This window comes from Fusarium redolens, assembly GCF_020744475.1.
Source record: "Fusarium redolens strain MPI-CAGE-AT-0023 chromosome Unknown BKA55scaffold_14, whole genome shotgun sequence".
NCBI lineage: Eukaryota > Fungi > Ascomycota > Sordariomycetes > Hypocreales > Nectriaceae > Fusarium > Fusarium redolens.
This window is the reverse complement of record NW_025763677.1, coordinates 900,438-917,618: the sequence shown is the minus strand read 5'-3', so window position 1 is coordinate 917,618 and position 17,181 is coordinate 900,438. Positions and strand designations below refer to the sequence as shown.

The 17,181-nt window shown below is 47.7% G+C and overlaps 9 protein-coding genes across 9 annotated transcripts; 6 read left to right on the top strand and 3 right to left on the bottom strand.

Moving 5' to 3' along the window:
* Nucleotides 1–434: 434 nt before the first annotated feature.
* Nucleotides 435–1,499, top strand: BKA55DRAFT_693747 (Glyoxalase/Bleomycin resistance protein/Dihydroxybiphenyl dioxygenase; the record flags this gene model as incomplete). Its single annotated transcript, XM_046199953.1, has 2 exons — nt 435–912; nt 964–1,499. 2 exons carry the CDS (start codon nt 435–437, stop codon nt 1,497–1,499), a joined length of 1,014 nt encoding a protein of 337 aa, XP_046046004.1.
* A 48-nt stretch (nt 1,500–1,547) lies between these two features.
* On the bottom strand, nt 1,548–3,711 carry BKA55DRAFT_650254 (amino acid permease/ SLC12A domain-containing protein). The gene is made up of 7 exons (XM_046197293.1): nt 3,384–3,711; nt 3,122–3,335; nt 2,563–3,067; nt 2,077–2,507; nt 1,949–2,029; nt 1,799–1,876; nt 1,548–1,741 (listed from the first exon to the last, which is right to left on the bottom strand). The coding sequence occupies exons 1-7, from the start codon at nt 3,531–3,533 to the stop codon at nt 1,623–1,625; spliced, it is 1,578 nt and encodes a 525-aa protein (XP_046046003.1). The 5' UTR covers nt 3,534–3,711; the 3' UTR covers nt 1,548–1,622.
* A 137-nt stretch (nt 3,712–3,848) lies between these two features.
* On the top strand, nt 3,849–4,439 carry BKA55DRAFT_650253 (uncharacterized protein). The gene is made up of 2 exons (XM_046197292.1): nt 3,849–4,154; nt 4,206–4,439. The coding sequence occupies exons 1-2, from the start codon at nt 3,971–3,973 to the stop codon at nt 4,394–4,396; spliced, it is 375 nt and encodes a 124-aa protein (XP_046046002.1). The 5' UTR covers nt 3,849–3,970; the 3' UTR covers nt 4,397–4,439.
* BKA55DRAFT_519516 (uncharacterized protein) lies at nt 4,435–6,517 on the bottom strand (the record flags this gene model as incomplete). Its single annotated transcript, XM_046188349.1, has 5 exons — nt 4,435–4,884; nt 4,938–5,469; nt 5,538–5,963; nt 6,015–6,302; nt 6,351–6,517. The coding sequence occupies 5 exons, from the start codon at nt 6,515–6,517 to the stop codon at nt 4,435–4,437; spliced, it is 1,863 nt and encodes a 620-aa protein (XP_046046001.1).
* Nucleotides 6,518–6,808: 291 nt separating this feature from the next.
* On the top strand, nt 6,809–9,060 carry BKA55DRAFT_650247 (NADP-dependent oxidoreductase domain-containing protein). The gene is made up of 6 exons (XM_046197291.1): nt 6,809–7,800; nt 7,854–8,024; nt 8,073–8,216; nt 8,265–8,351; nt 8,410–8,493; nt 8,539–9,060. Exons 1-6 carry the CDS (start codon nt 6,958–6,960, stop codon nt 8,851–8,853), a joined length of 1,644 nt encoding a protein of 547 aa, XP_046046000.1. The 5' UTR covers nt 6,809–6,957; the 3' UTR covers nt 8,854–9,060.
* Nucleotides 9,061–9,378: 318 nt separating this feature from the next.
* BKA55DRAFT_706752 (uncharacterized protein) lies at nt 9,379–9,723 on the top strand (the record flags this gene model as incomplete). Its single annotated transcript, XM_046200701.1, has 1 exon — nt 9,379–9,723. The coding sequence occupies one exon, from the start codon at nt 9,379–9,381 to the stop codon at nt 9,721–9,723; it is 345 nt and encodes a 114-aa protein (XP_046045999.1).
* An 864-nt stretch (nt 9,724–10,587) lies between these two features.
* Nucleotides 10,588–11,843, top strand: BKA55DRAFT_519200 (glycosyl hydrolase; the record flags this gene model as incomplete). Its single annotated transcript, XM_046188322.1, has 3 exons — nt 10,588–11,000; nt 11,052–11,700; nt 11,745–11,843. The coding sequence occupies 3 exons, from the start codon at nt 10,588–10,590 to the stop codon at nt 11,841–11,843; spliced, it is 1,161 nt and encodes a 386-aa protein (XP_046045998.1).
* Nucleotides 11,844–13,552: 1,709 nt separating this feature from the next.
* On the top strand, nt 13,553–15,397 carry BKA55DRAFT_693741 (major facilitator superfamily domain-containing protein; the record flags this gene model as incomplete). The annotated part of the gene is made up of 6 exons (XM_046199952.1): nt 13,553–13,955; nt 14,006–14,207; nt 14,264–14,809; nt 14,863–15,026; nt 15,080–15,148; nt 15,201–15,397. 6 exons carry the CDS (start codon nt 13,553–13,555, stop codon nt 15,395–15,397), a joined length of 1,581 nt encoding a protein of 526 aa, XP_046045997.1.
* A 258-nt stretch (nt 15,398–15,655) lies between these two features.
* Nucleotides 15,656–17,014, bottom strand: BKA55DRAFT_650239 (glycosyl hydrolase; the record flags this gene model as incomplete). The annotated part of the gene is made up of 1 exon (XM_046197290.1): nt 15,656–17,014. The coding sequence occupies exon 1, from the start codon at nt 17,003–17,005 to the stop codon at nt 15,656–15,658; it is 1,350 nt and encodes a 449-aa protein (XP_046045996.1). The 5' UTR covers nt 17,006–17,014.
* Nucleotides 17,015–17,181: the final 167 nt, after the last annotated feature.

The window sequence follows — 17,181 nt, the reverse complement described above, 5'->3', positions numbered from 1 at the left end:
GACTACAAGCAACGTTCGACTTCAAGACCTCTTAACTCCGTAATCTCCTTACGGATGGAGGCTCCCATAAGCTGTATCACATAACTGGCCCCATAGTCGCTCGAGGTCAGTCGAGGGACAGGCCCAAATCGTTCTTCTCGGTTGACGATAGATCCTCCGAAGCTAACTTGAGATCCTCCGAAATCGAGAACCAGGTGAGTGGGTCACGGAGAGAACCGTCATGGTTGTCTCCAACGCCACTCACTGCTACCCCAGATTCGGGGACTTAGAAACCCACAGCTGCGGGACCTATAAACTCTATGTTCTCGACGAACAAATACCCATAACCTATAAAATAGTTGTGATTCATCTCTTGGCGTTCTACTATGTCTCTTGCGTTAAAGATTGCATTGACTGTTCTCACCAAACTGCCCAGGTGTTTACGAGAAGCCATCATGACTGACATGCGAATCCCCACAATCACCAACGACCCTTCCAAGGTCCAACTGTCCCGCATCGCCCATGTCTACTTCGAACACCCAGACCTCGACCAGTTCGACAGATTCGCAGATGACTTTGGCTTCGTTAAAGAAGCTCGTGTCGGAGATACCATTTACTATCGAGGTTATGGAATAGACCCTTTCATTTATGTCGCAGCTAAGAGCAAAGATGGCAAGCGGAGATTCCTTGGACCAGCTTTCGTGGCTGCCTCTGAGGAAGAGTTTGAAAAGGCAGCTGCTCTTGATGGAGCTGAGAGAGTCTCTCTTGAGCATGCGCCTGGTGGTGGAAAGATGATCAAGTTCAGTCGACAAGATAATACCTTTTTTCATGTTGTCTATGGCCAAGAAGAGAGAAAGACGGACTCGGAAGAACCCACTGCAACACACGAACAGCAGGGTCCTTACAACAAACCCTTCACAAAGCCAAGGCGAGGTGAGCGCTATACTTGTTCATATTCTACTCCTAGGTGCTAACTCTTCCTAGGCAAATACCAACGCTATCATCCTGGCCCAGCTCTCGTCCACAAACTCGGCCATTTCGGCTACGTCGTCCCAGACTTTGACAACGAGCTAGCATGGTACACAGGTAACTTCAATTTCGTCCCCTCAGATATTCTGTACCACTGGGACTTCTCCAACATGGATGTACTCACCTTCATGCACTTGGATCTCGGCGATGAATATTCTGATCATCACTGCTTCTTCATGCAGCGAGCTGAACCTCATGTTAAGAAGATCTACTGCCACCATACCTCGTTTGAAGTCGCCGACTTTGATACACAGCTCATTGGGCATGAGTACCTGGCTAGCAAAGGCTGGAAGAGCATCTGGGGCGTCGGACGACACGTTCTGGGCAGTCAGATCTTTGACTATTGGGCTGATCCTAGTGGGTTCAAGATTGAGCATTATGCTGATGGTGATGTTGTGAATCGGGCAAGTGGGACTAAGAGGGATGTTGTTGGGCCGTTCTCGGTTTGGGGTCCCGAAGTGCCAAAGGACTTTGGAGAGAAGGGTGCCTAAATAGGCCAGGTATAGCAAAACACTCGGAAATAGCTGGTATTACTTTGTATGAGGCTCTCATTGGAATTGAAGTTCTTGCAAGTGGCTATATATCAATTTCAACATCGCTATTTGTCCGCGCTGTTAATTATCTTGTTCTTGTTGCTTTTCCTCACGAATTAGCCGGAACTCTTCAATGAGCTCAATTTCTGAAGTTGGAATGATCTTCGATCTCAGACGTATTTTAAAGATTGTATACAGTACTGGAGTCATCTTGTTAGCCTATTGTGTACCTGCGATAGTGGCGAGTTCAGATATACCAGCAAATATGGCGATGTTGATGTAACACGTAATGAAACCCTGGGCCGTGAAGTGACCCTTCACAAAAACATCGAATCCTGGAAGCCAGTTAATCACACCATCAACGGAGAGGAAGAGAGCTAGAGATGGGGGAGAGAGTTAGAACATACCACAGAACAGAATAACCAAAGAAACCATGAATAACGTCGCCCAGGCCACGTATGGCTGGAAAGGACTCTTGTAGGGAAGATCTAGATACGTTAGAGAAACTCTAGAGAAGATCTTTCAATTTGCATACCTTCTCTACTGTAACCCTGCTTTTCGAGACCAGCAAAGAACCGGAGATAGGTCACCTGGATAACCACCCAACCTATGAGGCCAGCAACAGTCGTGATGTTTACAAACCACGAGAAGACCACGGAAGTGTTGTTCACGACTGTAAGATACACCAGTGGAGATAGGAGGCAGCTCATACCAACTGCGTAGTGAGGGGTGCCGAATCTGTTACAACGTTGGAAGAACTGAGGAGCATGGCCGTCACAGCTGAGGCCGAAGAGAGTTCGAGAGGCGATGAAGATGCAAGCAGATCCGCTGCTGATGGCTGAGGTACATACTACAGCGTTGATGATTGAAGGTACGACCGATACTCCGGATCGTTGGAAGGCGATGACGAAGGGGGACTGGGAGGCTGTTCCGGTAGAGACTCCAAGTGCTGGGTCGTTGTATGGGCTAGAAGCTGTCATCAACAAAAACCCATTTGGGATGCTTAAAGAGGAATACTTACACAATGAGACCAACGATGAAGATGCTGCAAAAGTAGAAGAAGAATATGCGGTAGAAGGTCTTCTTTGTCGCAGCTGGGATGAGCTTTCGCGGATTGCGCGTTTCAGATCCCGAGATGGCTACGACTTGAATGTTGCCGTAGCTGAAAGCGGCAGGCAGCATTGCTTTCCAAAACGCAAGGAATCGTCCAGCAGAGCCATCTTTGATGTAAGTATTGAAGGCTCCTGGATAGATCCAGTACCGAAAGCCTAGTCGTTCGTGATTCGGTGCTCCACCGAGGTCAATGACTAGTCCGCCAATAATAAGACCAATAATAAGCATGATCTTGAGGGATGCAAAGATGACTTCGGACTCGCCGTAGAGTTTGGCTCCGCAAAGGTTGGCTAAGATGATGAAGACAAGAAAGATGGTGATCCAGACGCCAGGGTTGATCGATGTATTCCAGAACTGAACAAGAGTTGCTGCAGCACTGATCTCTGCGGGCATGTTGATTGCCATAGTATACCCTGTTTAAGTCAAGTCAGGATGTTGCAACCACTTTCCAGGCGATGGTGACTTACAGAAGTTCCAGCCCGTTGCAGCACCAAGTGCAGGCTCAACAAACTTGGTCGCATGACGAACGAAGCCACCAGTTGATGGCATAAACGCCGTGATTTCTCCTGTAGTATACGCAACGCCTGCTGTCACGAGTCCCATGAGGGTATATGCCAACAGAGCTCCAACTGGGCCTGCTGTCGCGATGACTTGGCCAGAGCTAAGGAACAGTCCCGTTCCCTACAAGGAGTCAATTATGTTAAGGGTCAAGGCACTGAAGAAGCTTACAATCATACCGGCGACAGCAATCATGTTGATGTGCCGGGAACCCAATTCGCGTTTGAGGCCACTGGATGAGATGATCTCTGTGTTCCCGCTGCCCATCTCGACGTCTGCCGGCATGCCACTGCAGGCGACAATCTTCTCGTCCTTATCCATTGCCTCCTGACTGTCAAGGATAGAGCCTGAAATAGGTGTTGATATGAAGTTGGGTTCGAAGAGAAGTCAAAGAAACTCCACATATGACCATTGACAGACGAGGATAATAATAATGTTCTCCCAATGGAATGACTCAAGTCATGTTATCTGAGTCGGCCGATCTTCTCCATTATTTATGATGGAGACTGACTCCAGTGGCTTATCGCAATGCATGGCTCGTTTATGATGAGGGGAAACAGGGGTTTAGTTTGAGTCGCCGGTGAATGTTTAGAACGCCGGTGCAGAGACGCGGGGAAATTCGCCGGTCGGCCATAGACCGACAACCCTCATTGCCCAGACCGATCCAGAACTTGATTATAACGAGCTTATAACTCTATTGGTATGAGGAAAATGAACCTCGTTCAAGCCGCTTTCTTTAGTCCTGTTTCTTATCAGCAATGACTTCCACTAACCCCAATACCTCGCATGACGACTCCTTCGAGCTATACGATTTGAGAGTGGAGGTCGTTTGTCCGCCAGGCAAGAAGATCATGTGTGGAGCGAAGGAAGGAGACTACTTCACATTGAAAGGCGAAATGCTTTACCTTCCACAGGACCAAGGGATTAGCATCTATAGCCTTGGTAAGATAAGAAATACCTTGCAAGTACTTGAAGCATACTGATTGGAACCAGCATCTGTCCTTCCACTTCTCCCAGCCAAGCAGAGAGTGACAGCTCCCAATGACTGGATGACTACGGATGCGCTGATAGCTTGCCCTGATCCTAACTGTCCCTCGCAACTGAAGATAGTAAAGGAAGGAATTCGGAAGTTTAGCCATTCAGAGACTACTGTAGTTCCATTAAGTGGGAACTCAGGGTCATAGAATATGGTTGAAGAGAGTAGCAGTTACATGTATATTATTCAGCAATCGGTTTGTGAGAAGTATGATATATCTTGGGCGTTCATTCCAGCCGTGCCAAACATTTCTGCCCACATATCGTCGCATTCAAACGGAAAATCCAAGCTTTCTTGCGGAAACAGTGATATTTCCAAGTTTTCCAGGCCAGGCATATGTTGCATAGATGCATCGCTTGGTAACATTACGTTAGACCCTCCATCCAGGCCATGTTGGCCTGGAATCAGCCGTGATGCAGTAGGAACCTCTTGAGCAGTATCACTTTGAGTGGCATTCCTTCTATTTCGGGTTTCGACAAGCTTCAAGCCCACTCGAGTCAGAAAGGTTGCCTGTAAGCTGCAACTGGAGCTTATGCAGCTTGTCTGATTTGAAAAGACTCTTCCAGCACTCTCAACAGCTTCAATGCAGCTTGACGCGAGCTGGTCCGAAATGAGGTTGGGAAACGAAAAGCTGATCTGCAATAAAAGAATTAGCAATGCTACACGCAGGTGACGGAAAGAGTACCAACCTTGGCAAGAAACGCAGCACTATACGCTGTCATAACATGAACGGAGTCTTGCGCGAAAGAAACATAATCCGAGTGCAGGGATATTAACCGCAACATATTCAGGGCACTGTTGAAGGACACCCATATGGTATCAAGATGTAAGTTGACGTCTGACTTATTCGAGGTCAGAATTCCATACAATGGTAATGTGTGAATCTGCAGACGGAGATGGGTGCCGTAGAAGCGGATTAGAAACTCATGACATGTTTGTTCGTGCTGCGAAAAAACCTTGCGAGTCCACTTCTCCTCCCATCTCTCAATACGGCTATTAAGAAGGCTGACAAGTGGTGCACTCTCGTGATATGATGTGGATCGTTGTTGTGACTTAGTCACCAGTAGTGGGAATGCAGCCGATGTTACCAGCCTCAAAGTTGTAAAGGCCCCGAGAAGCTGGTCATTGTCGATAGCTAATGGATCATCACACCAATCTTCTATCGATTCGATGAACTCGTTACAATCAATCATCCATGGCCTCCCAGTCTGTAGGCTTATGCTGTGCAGGTTTTAGTTAAAATGATATTGATTCGTGGAATTACTGGGATAGGACTGGCAACATCATACCTTCGATCATAGACAAAGAGAACATACCATGTCCTCTCTATATTTCGTCGCTCTCGTCTTTCCACTTCACTTTTTGAGGCGATTATTTCCGGAGAGCAACTAGAAATCTTATGCCATCCCAAGTCCATACATATGCGAATTGCGTATCCAACAGAGGTCCAGACTCTGGTGTCTTGCGGCTCCTTCCAATAGGTGAGAATCAGAATTGCTTGCACGATTTCGACTGATTTGCTACCTCGACGGAAGACATTGGAATAGAGATCTTGCGCGTGATCATATAGCTTCATATATAGAACATGGCTGAAGGCTTTAGCTGCCATGGCCAGCATGGAACTCAGGAGAAACGCAGACTTTGAACGGACGTAGGGAAATGTATGGAGATGGGGATCGAGTTGGCTGATGTATGGGTTTAAAACCGTTATGAAACTGGTTGGAGGTCAGCATATCACACTATGACTTATATGACCTTTGACCGACCTGTCGAAAAGAGACTTCGCTAGTGACGGAGTAATCAGCCCAAGCTCAATAGGATCCTCAAGTGACTCATCGCGGCTTCTCTGTCGCTGCACAGGCTCCTGATCCGCATTAAGAATATTTCCGAGAGAGAATTTACCCTCCAAGGCCTGATGATTAAGTAACCCTGATGGTTGCAGGTTGTTTGCGTCATCTTCAATTTCTGAAAGCTGGGTCCTTGCCGCCACTGGACTCTCCAGACTTGGAGCAGACTCTGGAGAAATGGTAGATGCCTTCTTTGTTTTTGAGATTCTGTGCCCCTTGTTAGATATGAGCTTTCATTTATGTTGCCCTACCTACTTCGTGCCCGGTTTGCGACCTCGACGATGCTCTCTGAATACACAATCAAGGGATCTGCGGGTACAACGTTCACATTTAGACGTGTCCTGTCCCAGAGGACGACATTTCATCTTAACTCTTCGACATTGTATACACGCATTAGCACTCTGAAGAGATGGACTTGACATGTTGGTAATGTGCTGATGCGTGCTTCATTCAGTGCTCTGCACCTCGCTCTGGAATGACCGTGGTTGAAGAATCGTCACCAAGCCAATGGCTGCCTGCCCAATCAATCGTGGTTGCCACCAAATCTGGGGTAACTAGCGTAGTGGATGCTCTCGATAAAGGCGGTGCTGCTGATAGGTTCAGAAGCCGATAAAGCGATTAGCTGATCATGAGCCCGGCTATCTCGGCATTCTAGCCTGTGTCTAAAACGCCGGTGCCGCTTTCTTGGACGCCGATGATAGCCTTGAACACCGGCGGTCTTTTCCCCAGTCGTCATATTCAAGCACCGATATCAGTCTTTATCAAGACTAGTAATTTCGTTATCTTCAACCTCACGATTTACAGAGACATTCAGCCAGTGCGGTATTCTTCAAACCCTTTCAATTCGAATCAAGACTTCACAATGGCCGTTTCTCGCAATGGCAGCAGCAATACGGCCCACGTCAATATGATGACGGATAACGTTATAGCGAACCTACCTCCTGATGGCCTGAGGGTTATCATCCGCTCGCTGCTGGCATCTCACCCTAATATCACCGCCAGTTTTGAAGACGCAACTCGGCAATACCTTGCTCAGACCCAGACAAAGTCATCCAAATCTCAATCCGCCACTCTCGATCTTGAGGGGCTAGAGAAGACCCAAAAGATTGTCCGATGTATGCTTGGGTCCGGGCAAGCGTTTGAGGGTGTTTCTATTCTTGACAAACTGGTTGTTGACGGCATTCAGCTCGCTCTCGAGTCACCAGAAGATGAGGGAGAGAAGCTCCGCGTATTCCTAGCTTCTTTAGATGGCGACTTGGTTCAGGCAATGACAGCTGTGAAGAAGAGCCTTTCTGTGAGCTCGGGAGCCCGGGCGCTTTCCTCACAAGAACGAACCATTATCCAAACTCTGTTTCAGTCTCTCATTCAGTGTCAAGAGACGTTAAGGGATACTGGTATAGAATTCCCTTATGGAAGAGGTATGCTCACAACAGCAAACATACTGGGCGTTCCTATCCCAAGTTCCCAGCAATCATCCTTGAATGGGCTACCTTCAGATTTGGCCAGGCCTCCCCAGGCCACGGAGACTTTCCAACTTGGTGACAGAACCCTTCCTCGCATCTTTTCAGGTCTATGGCAGATGTCAAGCCCAGCCTGGGGCTCTGCCCAGATGTCCAAGATCGTTGAAGGATTCTCTACACATGTTCAGAATGGCTTCACTGCATTCGACATGGCAGACCACTATGGTGACGCCGAAGTTTTATATGTAAGTTCAATCGATACTACCAGGCTTGTGACTGTTGACTAACACGACTACAGGGACGTTTTCGATCGCTGTATCCGCACAAAGACGAAATGTTTACTGCAACAAAGTACTGTGTGTTTCATCCCATGACTGTTTCTCGGGAAGCAGTACAAGCGAATGTGAGCGAGAGATGCAATAGATTACAGCAAGATGTGATCGATCTACTTCAATTCCATTGGCAACTTGTAAGTCTTGACACGTGTTTCTCTTATTCCCACTGACATATTCTATAGTGGGATAATCCGCAGTATATCGACGCGTTGCAATATTTAGCAGAAGACAAGCGAGTGGCCCGGATTGGTTTGTGCAATTTTGATACAGAACATCTTGAACGAGTTGTCGAAAGTGGTGTCAAGATATATACGAATCAAGTACAGGTTGGTACTTGAGCAGACACTGATAAAGCTTTTTCTGATTGGATGCAGTTCTCGTTGATCGACTCAAGGCCTACCGTGAAGATGTCAGATGCATGCTCTCGACATGATATCAAGCTGTTAACATATGGGACTTTAGTGAGTGTCTTCTGATATACTCGCCGAACATGTAACCACTAACAAATCATTTCTTCAGTGCGGCGGGTTCATCGCAGATAAGTGGCTCAATCAGCCGGAACCAGATGTCTACGATACCAACATTACTCCCAGCCAGAGAAAGGTAAAGAAAGCACCCTCTTGTGTTATTATTGTACTGATGATTTAGTACTACGGAATGATATGCAGCTGGGGCGGCTGGGTTCTCTTCCAAGAACTGCTTGCCGTCCTACGCAATATCGCTACAAAACACGGAGTCAATATCTCCAACATAGCTACGCGCTGGGTGCTAGACTTTCCCTACGTCGGAGCAGTCATTATTGGGGCGCGGATTGGTATGAGTGAGCATACAAGTGACAATGCTACTACCCTCGGTTGGAGCTTGGATGACGATGACCGAAGAGTCATTGAGGAGGTGTTGACGCGGAGTAGCAGAGCCGAGATGTTTGAGGCCATGGGTGACTGCGGTAATGAGTACCGATAAAAGAACCTTATCTATTAGTGGAGATAGAAGTTCAGCCCTGGTTCATCCGAGCTTCCAAAATAGGATGGGAGGCAATATGTAACGTCTGTTTAAGACAATATCCACCTCGTGTATGCAGGCGGCCCGGTCGAGACTGGCGATCTGAACTCGTACCGGACGTTTTCTTCCCGAAGTGAGTGCCGTTTGACCTATCCCCTCTTACTGGATAATCCGTGCCTTGTACGCACAGAAATTTGTCATTATTCTCAAATGCAGTGGAACCATTGTCTATACTTACATCAGCATCTGTAAAGATTACAACCATGCCCCAGTTCAAGCAAATCTAATAAATGCGAAAACGTTCCAGAGGGCGGAGATGTATATAAAAGCAACATCTCCGGGGTCTTTTCCGCCGAGAAACAAACTCAGTAAATGATCTTCATCCCACCACGTATCAACCCTCATCTGTAGGTCACTACGCGTTCCAATCAACGCCTCCTCCACATGTTCTTGTGACTAACAACGCGCCACGCAGAAACCAGAACGATGCACTTCTCAACCGCTTCCGTCCTCACCACTCTGATCTCCGCGGCTGCGGCAGCCAAGCAGATGCAGATCAACTACTACAGCGACACCAAATGCAAGTCATACTCTGGTCAAGTTGATGTGACCTGGGCGCAAAGTGTTTATGCTGGCAAGACGAACTGCTACAACTATCACTACGGATCTAGCATGTTGATCGCAGAGTGCCAGGCTGGAGGGTGCTTGTGCAACATCTACAAGAGCAAGAACTGCAATGATTATCTGGATCAGATGCGATATGATGGGGATTTCAAGTGTCGGACTGCAGCGAACCTGGCTCAGTCTTTTGCGTGCTACTACAATGCGTGAAGCATGAGAATTGGTTCTGAAGCAGTAGCTAGGTCACACGTTTCTGTGTGATATTGGAAGTTGGTTACAAGGCGACATACATCACCTATTCTGATATCTATTAAATTGTGAAAAAGCTTCCAACTCCGATGATCATATTGCCTATAATCAAGTGCTTCGGGAAGTTCATGAGCTGTAAAAGGATCATGGGATTACGTGTATCTTGTCTCAATGAAAGTCTCTATTAGCACTCATTATAGTAGTGGGTCGTCTGTTAATTTTATTAAACGGTTGCAAAGGAGAAAAAGTAAGTAATCATCATGCAAGAGATTGTGATACATCTGAGATTATGCTATAGACCGGCAATGATGATGTGTTACTATTAATAGCAACATCCTCTCCAGCTACCCTAAGGAACCAATTTACATCATATCATCAGTCTTGTTATAAGGCTTCATCAACATTCATCGACATTGACCAGATAACCGCCCCGTGACAGAAACGTATCAGATGTTCTTAGGCATAAGGATTTATTCCTGGCAATATACCTAGACTCTCATTGGCAAGACGCTGCAATGCAACCCGCTGCATGTTACTTCCCCTCATTGGTGACCTCACAAGGCATGAAGAAACAAGGCTTTCTGAAACAAGAAAATGATCACAAGTGCATAGTCACACATATCTCTTAAGTAACCAACAGTATGACGATTGGGAATTACTACCTGCCTTGTTGGTAATTCCATCTTAATGTTATATGAGCTGGGAGACTAGCTCTGAATGATGGGGTCGGACGACGCCTCATTCTTGTGGAGCGTCTGTTTGTGGATTTAACAATATCCTTTTCGATAAAGTGAATCAAGAATATTTACTAAAGAGATCTCTATCATGGGTACCTTTTTGCGGCCATTGACGCTGTCTCTTATTGTCATGCTCATCGGAGCTGAATATGGCCTTTCCTATCTGACAGAGATGGCAGACACCATGATCGCGAAGGGCGTCAAACCGGACCTTGGGTATCAAGATGCTGTTCTTTATCTTGGGTTCGAAAAAGCTTACGAGCTTTCTGGGGATGAGAAATATCTTGATTGGTACATCGGTCAGATTGATGGCCCTGTTGTCCAAGAGGATGGCTCCATCAAAGGTCTCAACACATCCAGGTATATCCTTGATGAGTACCGAATGGGAAATAATTATCTCTATCTTCACAATAAGACCGGAGAGTCAAAGTATGAGACAGCCGCCAACACCGTCAGACGCATGTTGGACTCTTATCCCCGCACTCCTTCCGGGGGCTTTTGGTGAGCGAAACACATGGATCATTGTCGCAACAGCAGCTCAACAGTTTACAGGCACCAGCAATTCTTCCGCGATCAAATGTGGCTGGATGGTATCTACATGGCAGATTCATTCTACGCCAGATGGACGCATCTCTATGACTCGGATAACAACACAGCTTGGGACGACATCCTTCTTCAATACGAGCTCATACACGAGAACACAATCAACGAGACAACAGGTCTTCACGTACACGGCTGGGTTGAAGGCGAAGCATCATGGGCTGATCCAGAGACAGGCCGAGCGCCCAATGTCTGGGGACGTGCTCTTGGCTGGTATTTCATGGCCCTCGTTGAGGTATTGCAGTACTTCCCCACGTCACATCCCGGCTATGACCAGTTACTCGGGTACCTTCAATCTGTCGCACGGGGTCTGAAAGACTCCCGCGATCCAGATCTTGGCAGCTGGTGGCAAGTCATGAACGAACCTTACCCCAAGCGCAAAGGGAACTTCATCGAGAGTAGTGGCTCCTCCATGTTTACATGGGGCTTGTTGAAAGCTGTTGATTTGGGATACCTTGACTCAGATGAGTATCTCGGGACTGCGAAAGACGCCTTCACAAGGTTGATTGAAAACTTTGTCACTGAAGGCGAAGACGGGTCGTTGATACTGAATGGCACAGTCGCTGAATGTGGTTTGACTAGTTCCAATGTCACCTTTGAAGTGAGTATAACGCTCACAATGCAGAAGCATGCTGACAGCATCAGTACTACGTCAGCAGACCAAAGTTGGAGAATGGACAGAATGGCGTAGGTCCGTTCATGCTTGCGTCTTATGAATGGGAGTCATGGGCGATGGACGCATGAACTTTCCCAGGTTCCAACAAAACAGCTGAATGACATCGGAAGCCAAGGATGCACGCTTGGTTCTATCTCGCCCATATATCTTTGCTGTACAGCCTGTTCGTCGGATCGGGCACTATTTCTTATTGTCCTTGTTCATCTTTGTTGTACTATCATCTGCTGTACTTTAGTGAAATCCTCGCAGCTTCAATTGCCTAGTCGTCACCATCTCACGCTCCTTACTCGACGCACCTCGGCACTGGCATCGGAGAACGAGTATCCGAGTTTGGCTACAGAGTTGCCAAGGACAGAACAAAGCCAAGAAAACAAGTGCCGGATGTGTCTACTTCAACTGATGATGCGAAAAATGTAGCGGTCGAGGCAGCGTTTTAGCCACTGTAAACGCTCTGTAAGTATGGCGGGGATACGCTGTGGTTACGCGAGCTGCATGCAGAGAACTCTCAATCGTATGAGAAAAAGAACTCTTAAACTTCCTCGGACGTATTCGAGACCGTACATATAACAGGATCTCAGAATTGCTTCCGAGAAATACCAGATTCCTTGGTATTTACTAAGTAATCGAATGCAAATCTCCCGCGGGATTGGCTGGGCACGGCAAACTTTAGGACTCGGAGTAACATCGGCGAAGGATTAATCCCGCGGGTAGAGGAAAGCCCCATATGCCAAGGTCCTGAACAAGCTTAAGAATAACCTTTTCCCACCTCAAAACAACAAATTGGCGAGATTGGTCACCATAATGCTTGGCCCTGACATGATGGTGGAGTAGTGCCGAGACGGGAATAATCCACTATAGTGGGTAGTGATACCCGGAGCATTACAGTGCAGGTCTCAGCAATGGACTCTCCGCCCTTGGCACGGGAAGACTCGGACTTTTACTGCATTTTTGGAGAACATGCCCAGAATAAACGGGAGAGACGGGAGCTGATGTTTTCCCCCCCTCCATAAGTTAAAAATTGTTGCAATAATCGGGGAATATGATGAACGCATTGCGATTTATTGAGCTTGGCGCGTGGCTAGCTAGAGCCAAAACATACGAGAGAATTCTTTCTCCGTTTTCCTTAGACAGATTGAATAAAGCGTGGAATAATAATAGCACACGAGATTGTTATAGGCATTTTTAAAAGAGACTAAAGTGATCCAGACTGGTCTATTGACCACGGCCCGATAATGCGGCGTTGTTAAGAAGAGCCTCATTTTCAGCCTCTTTAACGACAAAGGTATTACCGTAGAGTATTAATCTAAGTCTAAAACAATAAGTATGAAGGACGATAGACTGCAAGTGATCTGATTTCGATTTGACACCGCCGATCTCTGGTGATTCATCTGGGGTCCGGCCCAGTCTGTGTGCTTTTTTTTGTGCACGCGAGACCGTTTTGCCCCAGAACCCTTCTTCTCCAGTTTTAACATGAGCCAGACAAGAGATTGTTCTTTTGCCCCGGACTCTTGGCTCACACATACACCATCTGGGGACACGACTTTTTCCCCAGCTTGCCCAGCCATGCCGACATTGGAGAGATGCGGGGTTTTCCCATCGCCATTGTTTTTCTCTCGTGTCTCCCTCATCTATAAAACTTGCAATCCACCTGCGTCTTGATCTTGCTTTCTCTCTCGTTTACGCAGCCTCTCGACCTGGTTGAACATCACAAGCCCTCCCTTTCTCAACCATTTCAATAGTCGTTATTTCTTTATTTGTTCCAGTTATTCTTCAAGATATGACGACCCCGAATGAGAAAGCGGGCAGTGATGTGCCGCCGCAAGACATTCAGGTCCCTGCATCTGATGTCAAGGCTCCCATCGACGACAAGGCTGATTCCGCTTCTGCCATCGAGAAGGAACTCGGTATGGTAGAGGAGGGGTATCTCAAGAATGAAGGTCGTCTTCCTAGCCCTGAGGAGCAGATTGACGCTCTTGGCATTCCGAACTGGCGGGAGCTGGAGAAGAAGATTGTTCGGCGTCTTGACCTTACTCTCATGCCTTGTGTTTGGTGTCTTTACTTCTTCAATTACCTTGACAGGGCGTCGATTGGTCATGCGAGACTTAGTACTTTTGATGCCGATCTGAACCTTACTGGAGCAAACTTTTCTTCGGCTGTCTCTATTCTCTCTCTCGGTTATGGTACGTTTATCTCCATCTTGGACTATTTCGGATAATGCTGACCTCTACAGTCCTCGGTCAACTCCCCAGTAACATGTTGATTACCAAGATCCGGCCCAGTCTCTACCTCTGTCTCATGGCTATTGTCTGGTCTGGAGTCAGTGTCGCTACTGTCGGAGTCAAGTCTTACTCTGGACTCATGGGTGTTCGATTTGCTCTTGGTCTCGTTGAGGCACCTCTTCTCCCTGGCGCTATTTACCTTCTTGGCTGTTGGTACGTCTCTTGCTTCTGATATACCAATAAAATTTCGTGCTGACATATCTTTTTAGGTACACCCGAAAGGAAGTCGCTTTCCGCATGGCAATTCTCTACTCAGCTCAGACCATCGCCTTCTGCTCAGCCGGTCTCATCGCTGCCGCCACTTACGCCACTCTCGAGAAGGCTCATGGCCTTGCTGGCTGGCAGTGGCTCTTCATCATCCTCGCTACCGCCGGTGCTGGTTCTGCCATGATCTGTATCTGGTTCATCCCCGATTATCCCGACTCGACGACCGGCAGCGCCATGTGGACTATGACCGAGGACATGCGAAAGGTTGCTGCTGCACGTGTCATTGCTGATCGTCCCTCAACCACCGAGGCCAAGACTGGTGCCTGGGAAGGATTGAAGCTCAGTGTTCGCGACCCCAAGCTCTACATCCTTACCCTCATGAACATCACCATATCTGCTGCCTACGGATTCTCCAACTTCTATCCTTCTATTGTTCGTGGTCTGGCTGCCGATTGGGGATACAGCTCCGTCATTGCCCTTGTTCTTACTGCGCCTCCTTATATCTTCGCTGCTATCGGCTCATATGTCAACGCATGGCACTCTGACAAGTAAGTCTCAACGGACATCCTGCACCAAACAATTGCTAATACTCGTATTACAGGGTCAAGGAGCGCGGTCTGCATTATGCCATCCCTGTTGCAGTTGCTTGCATTGGTTTCATCGTCTGCTTAGCCACCACCAACCCCCAGGCCCGATATGGAGCTTCCTTCATCTACGTTGGCGGCATGTACATCGCCAACCCTCTCATCATGGGTTACGTCAGCGGTATGTTATCCGAAGTAAGGTACTACTTCAACACAATACTGACTATTCTTTAGGTGCTCTTGCAAAGACCCCTGAAAAGCGAGCTGCTTCAGTTGCTCTTTGCAACCTTTTGTCTCAAATCGGTAAGTCTGTCTTGACAAAGCTTCTCTCATCACTGCTAACAGTATCTGATAGGAAACTTCACTGCTCCTTTCATGTTCGTCACAAAGGAGGAGCCTCGCTACATCAGTGCCTTCATCGGTATGATGGCCTTCGGCCTGACTTCTAGCGCTTGCGCTATCGTCATGAAGATCTGGCTCAGCCGCTCCAACAAGCGACTCTTGCGGGAGGCGCAGCAAAATGGTACTGTTTATCAGCCTTATGTCACCTAAGCTGTCAGCAATCTCATGCACAGCCTCTATATCATATTGGGTTACTGCAACTGCGTCTGGTTTGAGTATGAGCGTTGCTATGAGATGACACGAATCATTTTACCGGATAATATGAAAGACATGAAGTAGGAGGTCTGTGATGTTGGAGTTGGAGGCAAATGGCTACTTGTCGCAATCAATTCAAGTTATGTACTATAGTCCAACAGACTAATATCTACAAGAAGTGCATACTCTCATACCATCCGCATCTCAAGTCCTTTAGCTGAACTGCCACCAGTTAAAGTTGAACAGATAGTCCGAGGTAGTACCAGTAAAGACAAAGAAGAGGTCACTCGTGCCAGTAGCACCACTAACGGGACAATCAACCGTCTTGTAAGTCTGCCAGTCTCCAGTGGTAGATACCGTGCAGGTACCAACCAACTTGCCAGTCTTGCTGCCAAGTCGAAGCTCAATCTTGCCACCACTGCTGTTAGACGCGACACGAGCGCTGAATGTCTTTGCACCAGTGCTGCCAAAGTCGACTCCCTTGACCTTGATGTAGTCACCGTTGTTGATGAATGCAACGTTGAGACCACCTTCACTGCAGACTTCAGTCTCGATGCCTTCGGACCAAGCGATGGTCTCGGCCTCCTGCTTGACATATGGGTTCAGATATTTAAGCTGAGCTGGACCCTGCGTGGTCATCTTGATCTCAGGGATGAGACCGTTGGAACCGTACTTGAAGCTCTCGACGGCCACGGAGCGGGTATAACCACTGCCACCAGTAAGAGCACCATTGTGGTAAAAGAAATACGAGTTGCTCTCGAAGTCTATGATGCCTGGGTGGTTTGTGAAGCTTCGACCCTCCTTGTTCATTACGACACCACGGTAATTCCAGGGACCGATGGCGCTGGGTCCAGTTGAGTAACGAATGTCCTCGGAACAGCAGTTCGCGGCGTAGATCATGTAGTAAAGGTCACCTCGCTTGTACAGCCAAGGTCCTTCCTCAAAGGTAGTAGGGCGCTGGGCATTGTTTGGACGAGATCCGAATCCAGCAGTTGTCAGCTGGACTTTGTTGATACTGCCGCTGTAGGAGAGCATGTCTTGGTTGAGCTTGACATAGTACAAGCCAGGGTTACCCCAGTACAGGTAGGCCTGGCCATCAGTGTCGATATAGACTGTTGGGTCGATCTCATTATTCTCAACCAATGGCTTTCCAAGGGCATCTGTATAGGGTCCGAGAATGTTGGTGCTGACGCCCACGCCAATGGCCATTCCTCCCGTCTTGGCATTGCGGACCGGAACGTAAAAGTAAAACTTTCCGTTTCGGGCAACGACCTGTCCAGCCCAGGCTCTGCTGTTAGCCCAGCTGAAAGTCTTCAGGCTCATGGGTACACCGTGGTGCTGCCAGTTGACCATGTCTGCTGACGAGAACAGACGCCAGTCTGTCATGTTGAAGTCTGTGGAGCCGTCGTTGTCATGGCCGGTGAATAGGTAGACACGGCCGTTGTAGACCATTGGTGCTGGGTCTGCGGTGTAGATGTCTTGGACAATGGGGTTGTCAGCGAGGACAACGCCAGAGAGGCCCAGGAGGGTGCTGACGAACAGCAACGGGGTAGTCAACCACATCTTGAAGGTGTTTCAAGAGATAGCTGTCGCTGTGAGTCAATGACTTGCCAACTGAGGCTCTTGAAGGATGGTAATTCTATAATGGGACTGTTATAAGCTGCTCAAGGTCGCCTTTAAATATCTGATCCCTATGCTGACATGCAGATCTCAGTAACCACATATAAGGAAGGTAACAA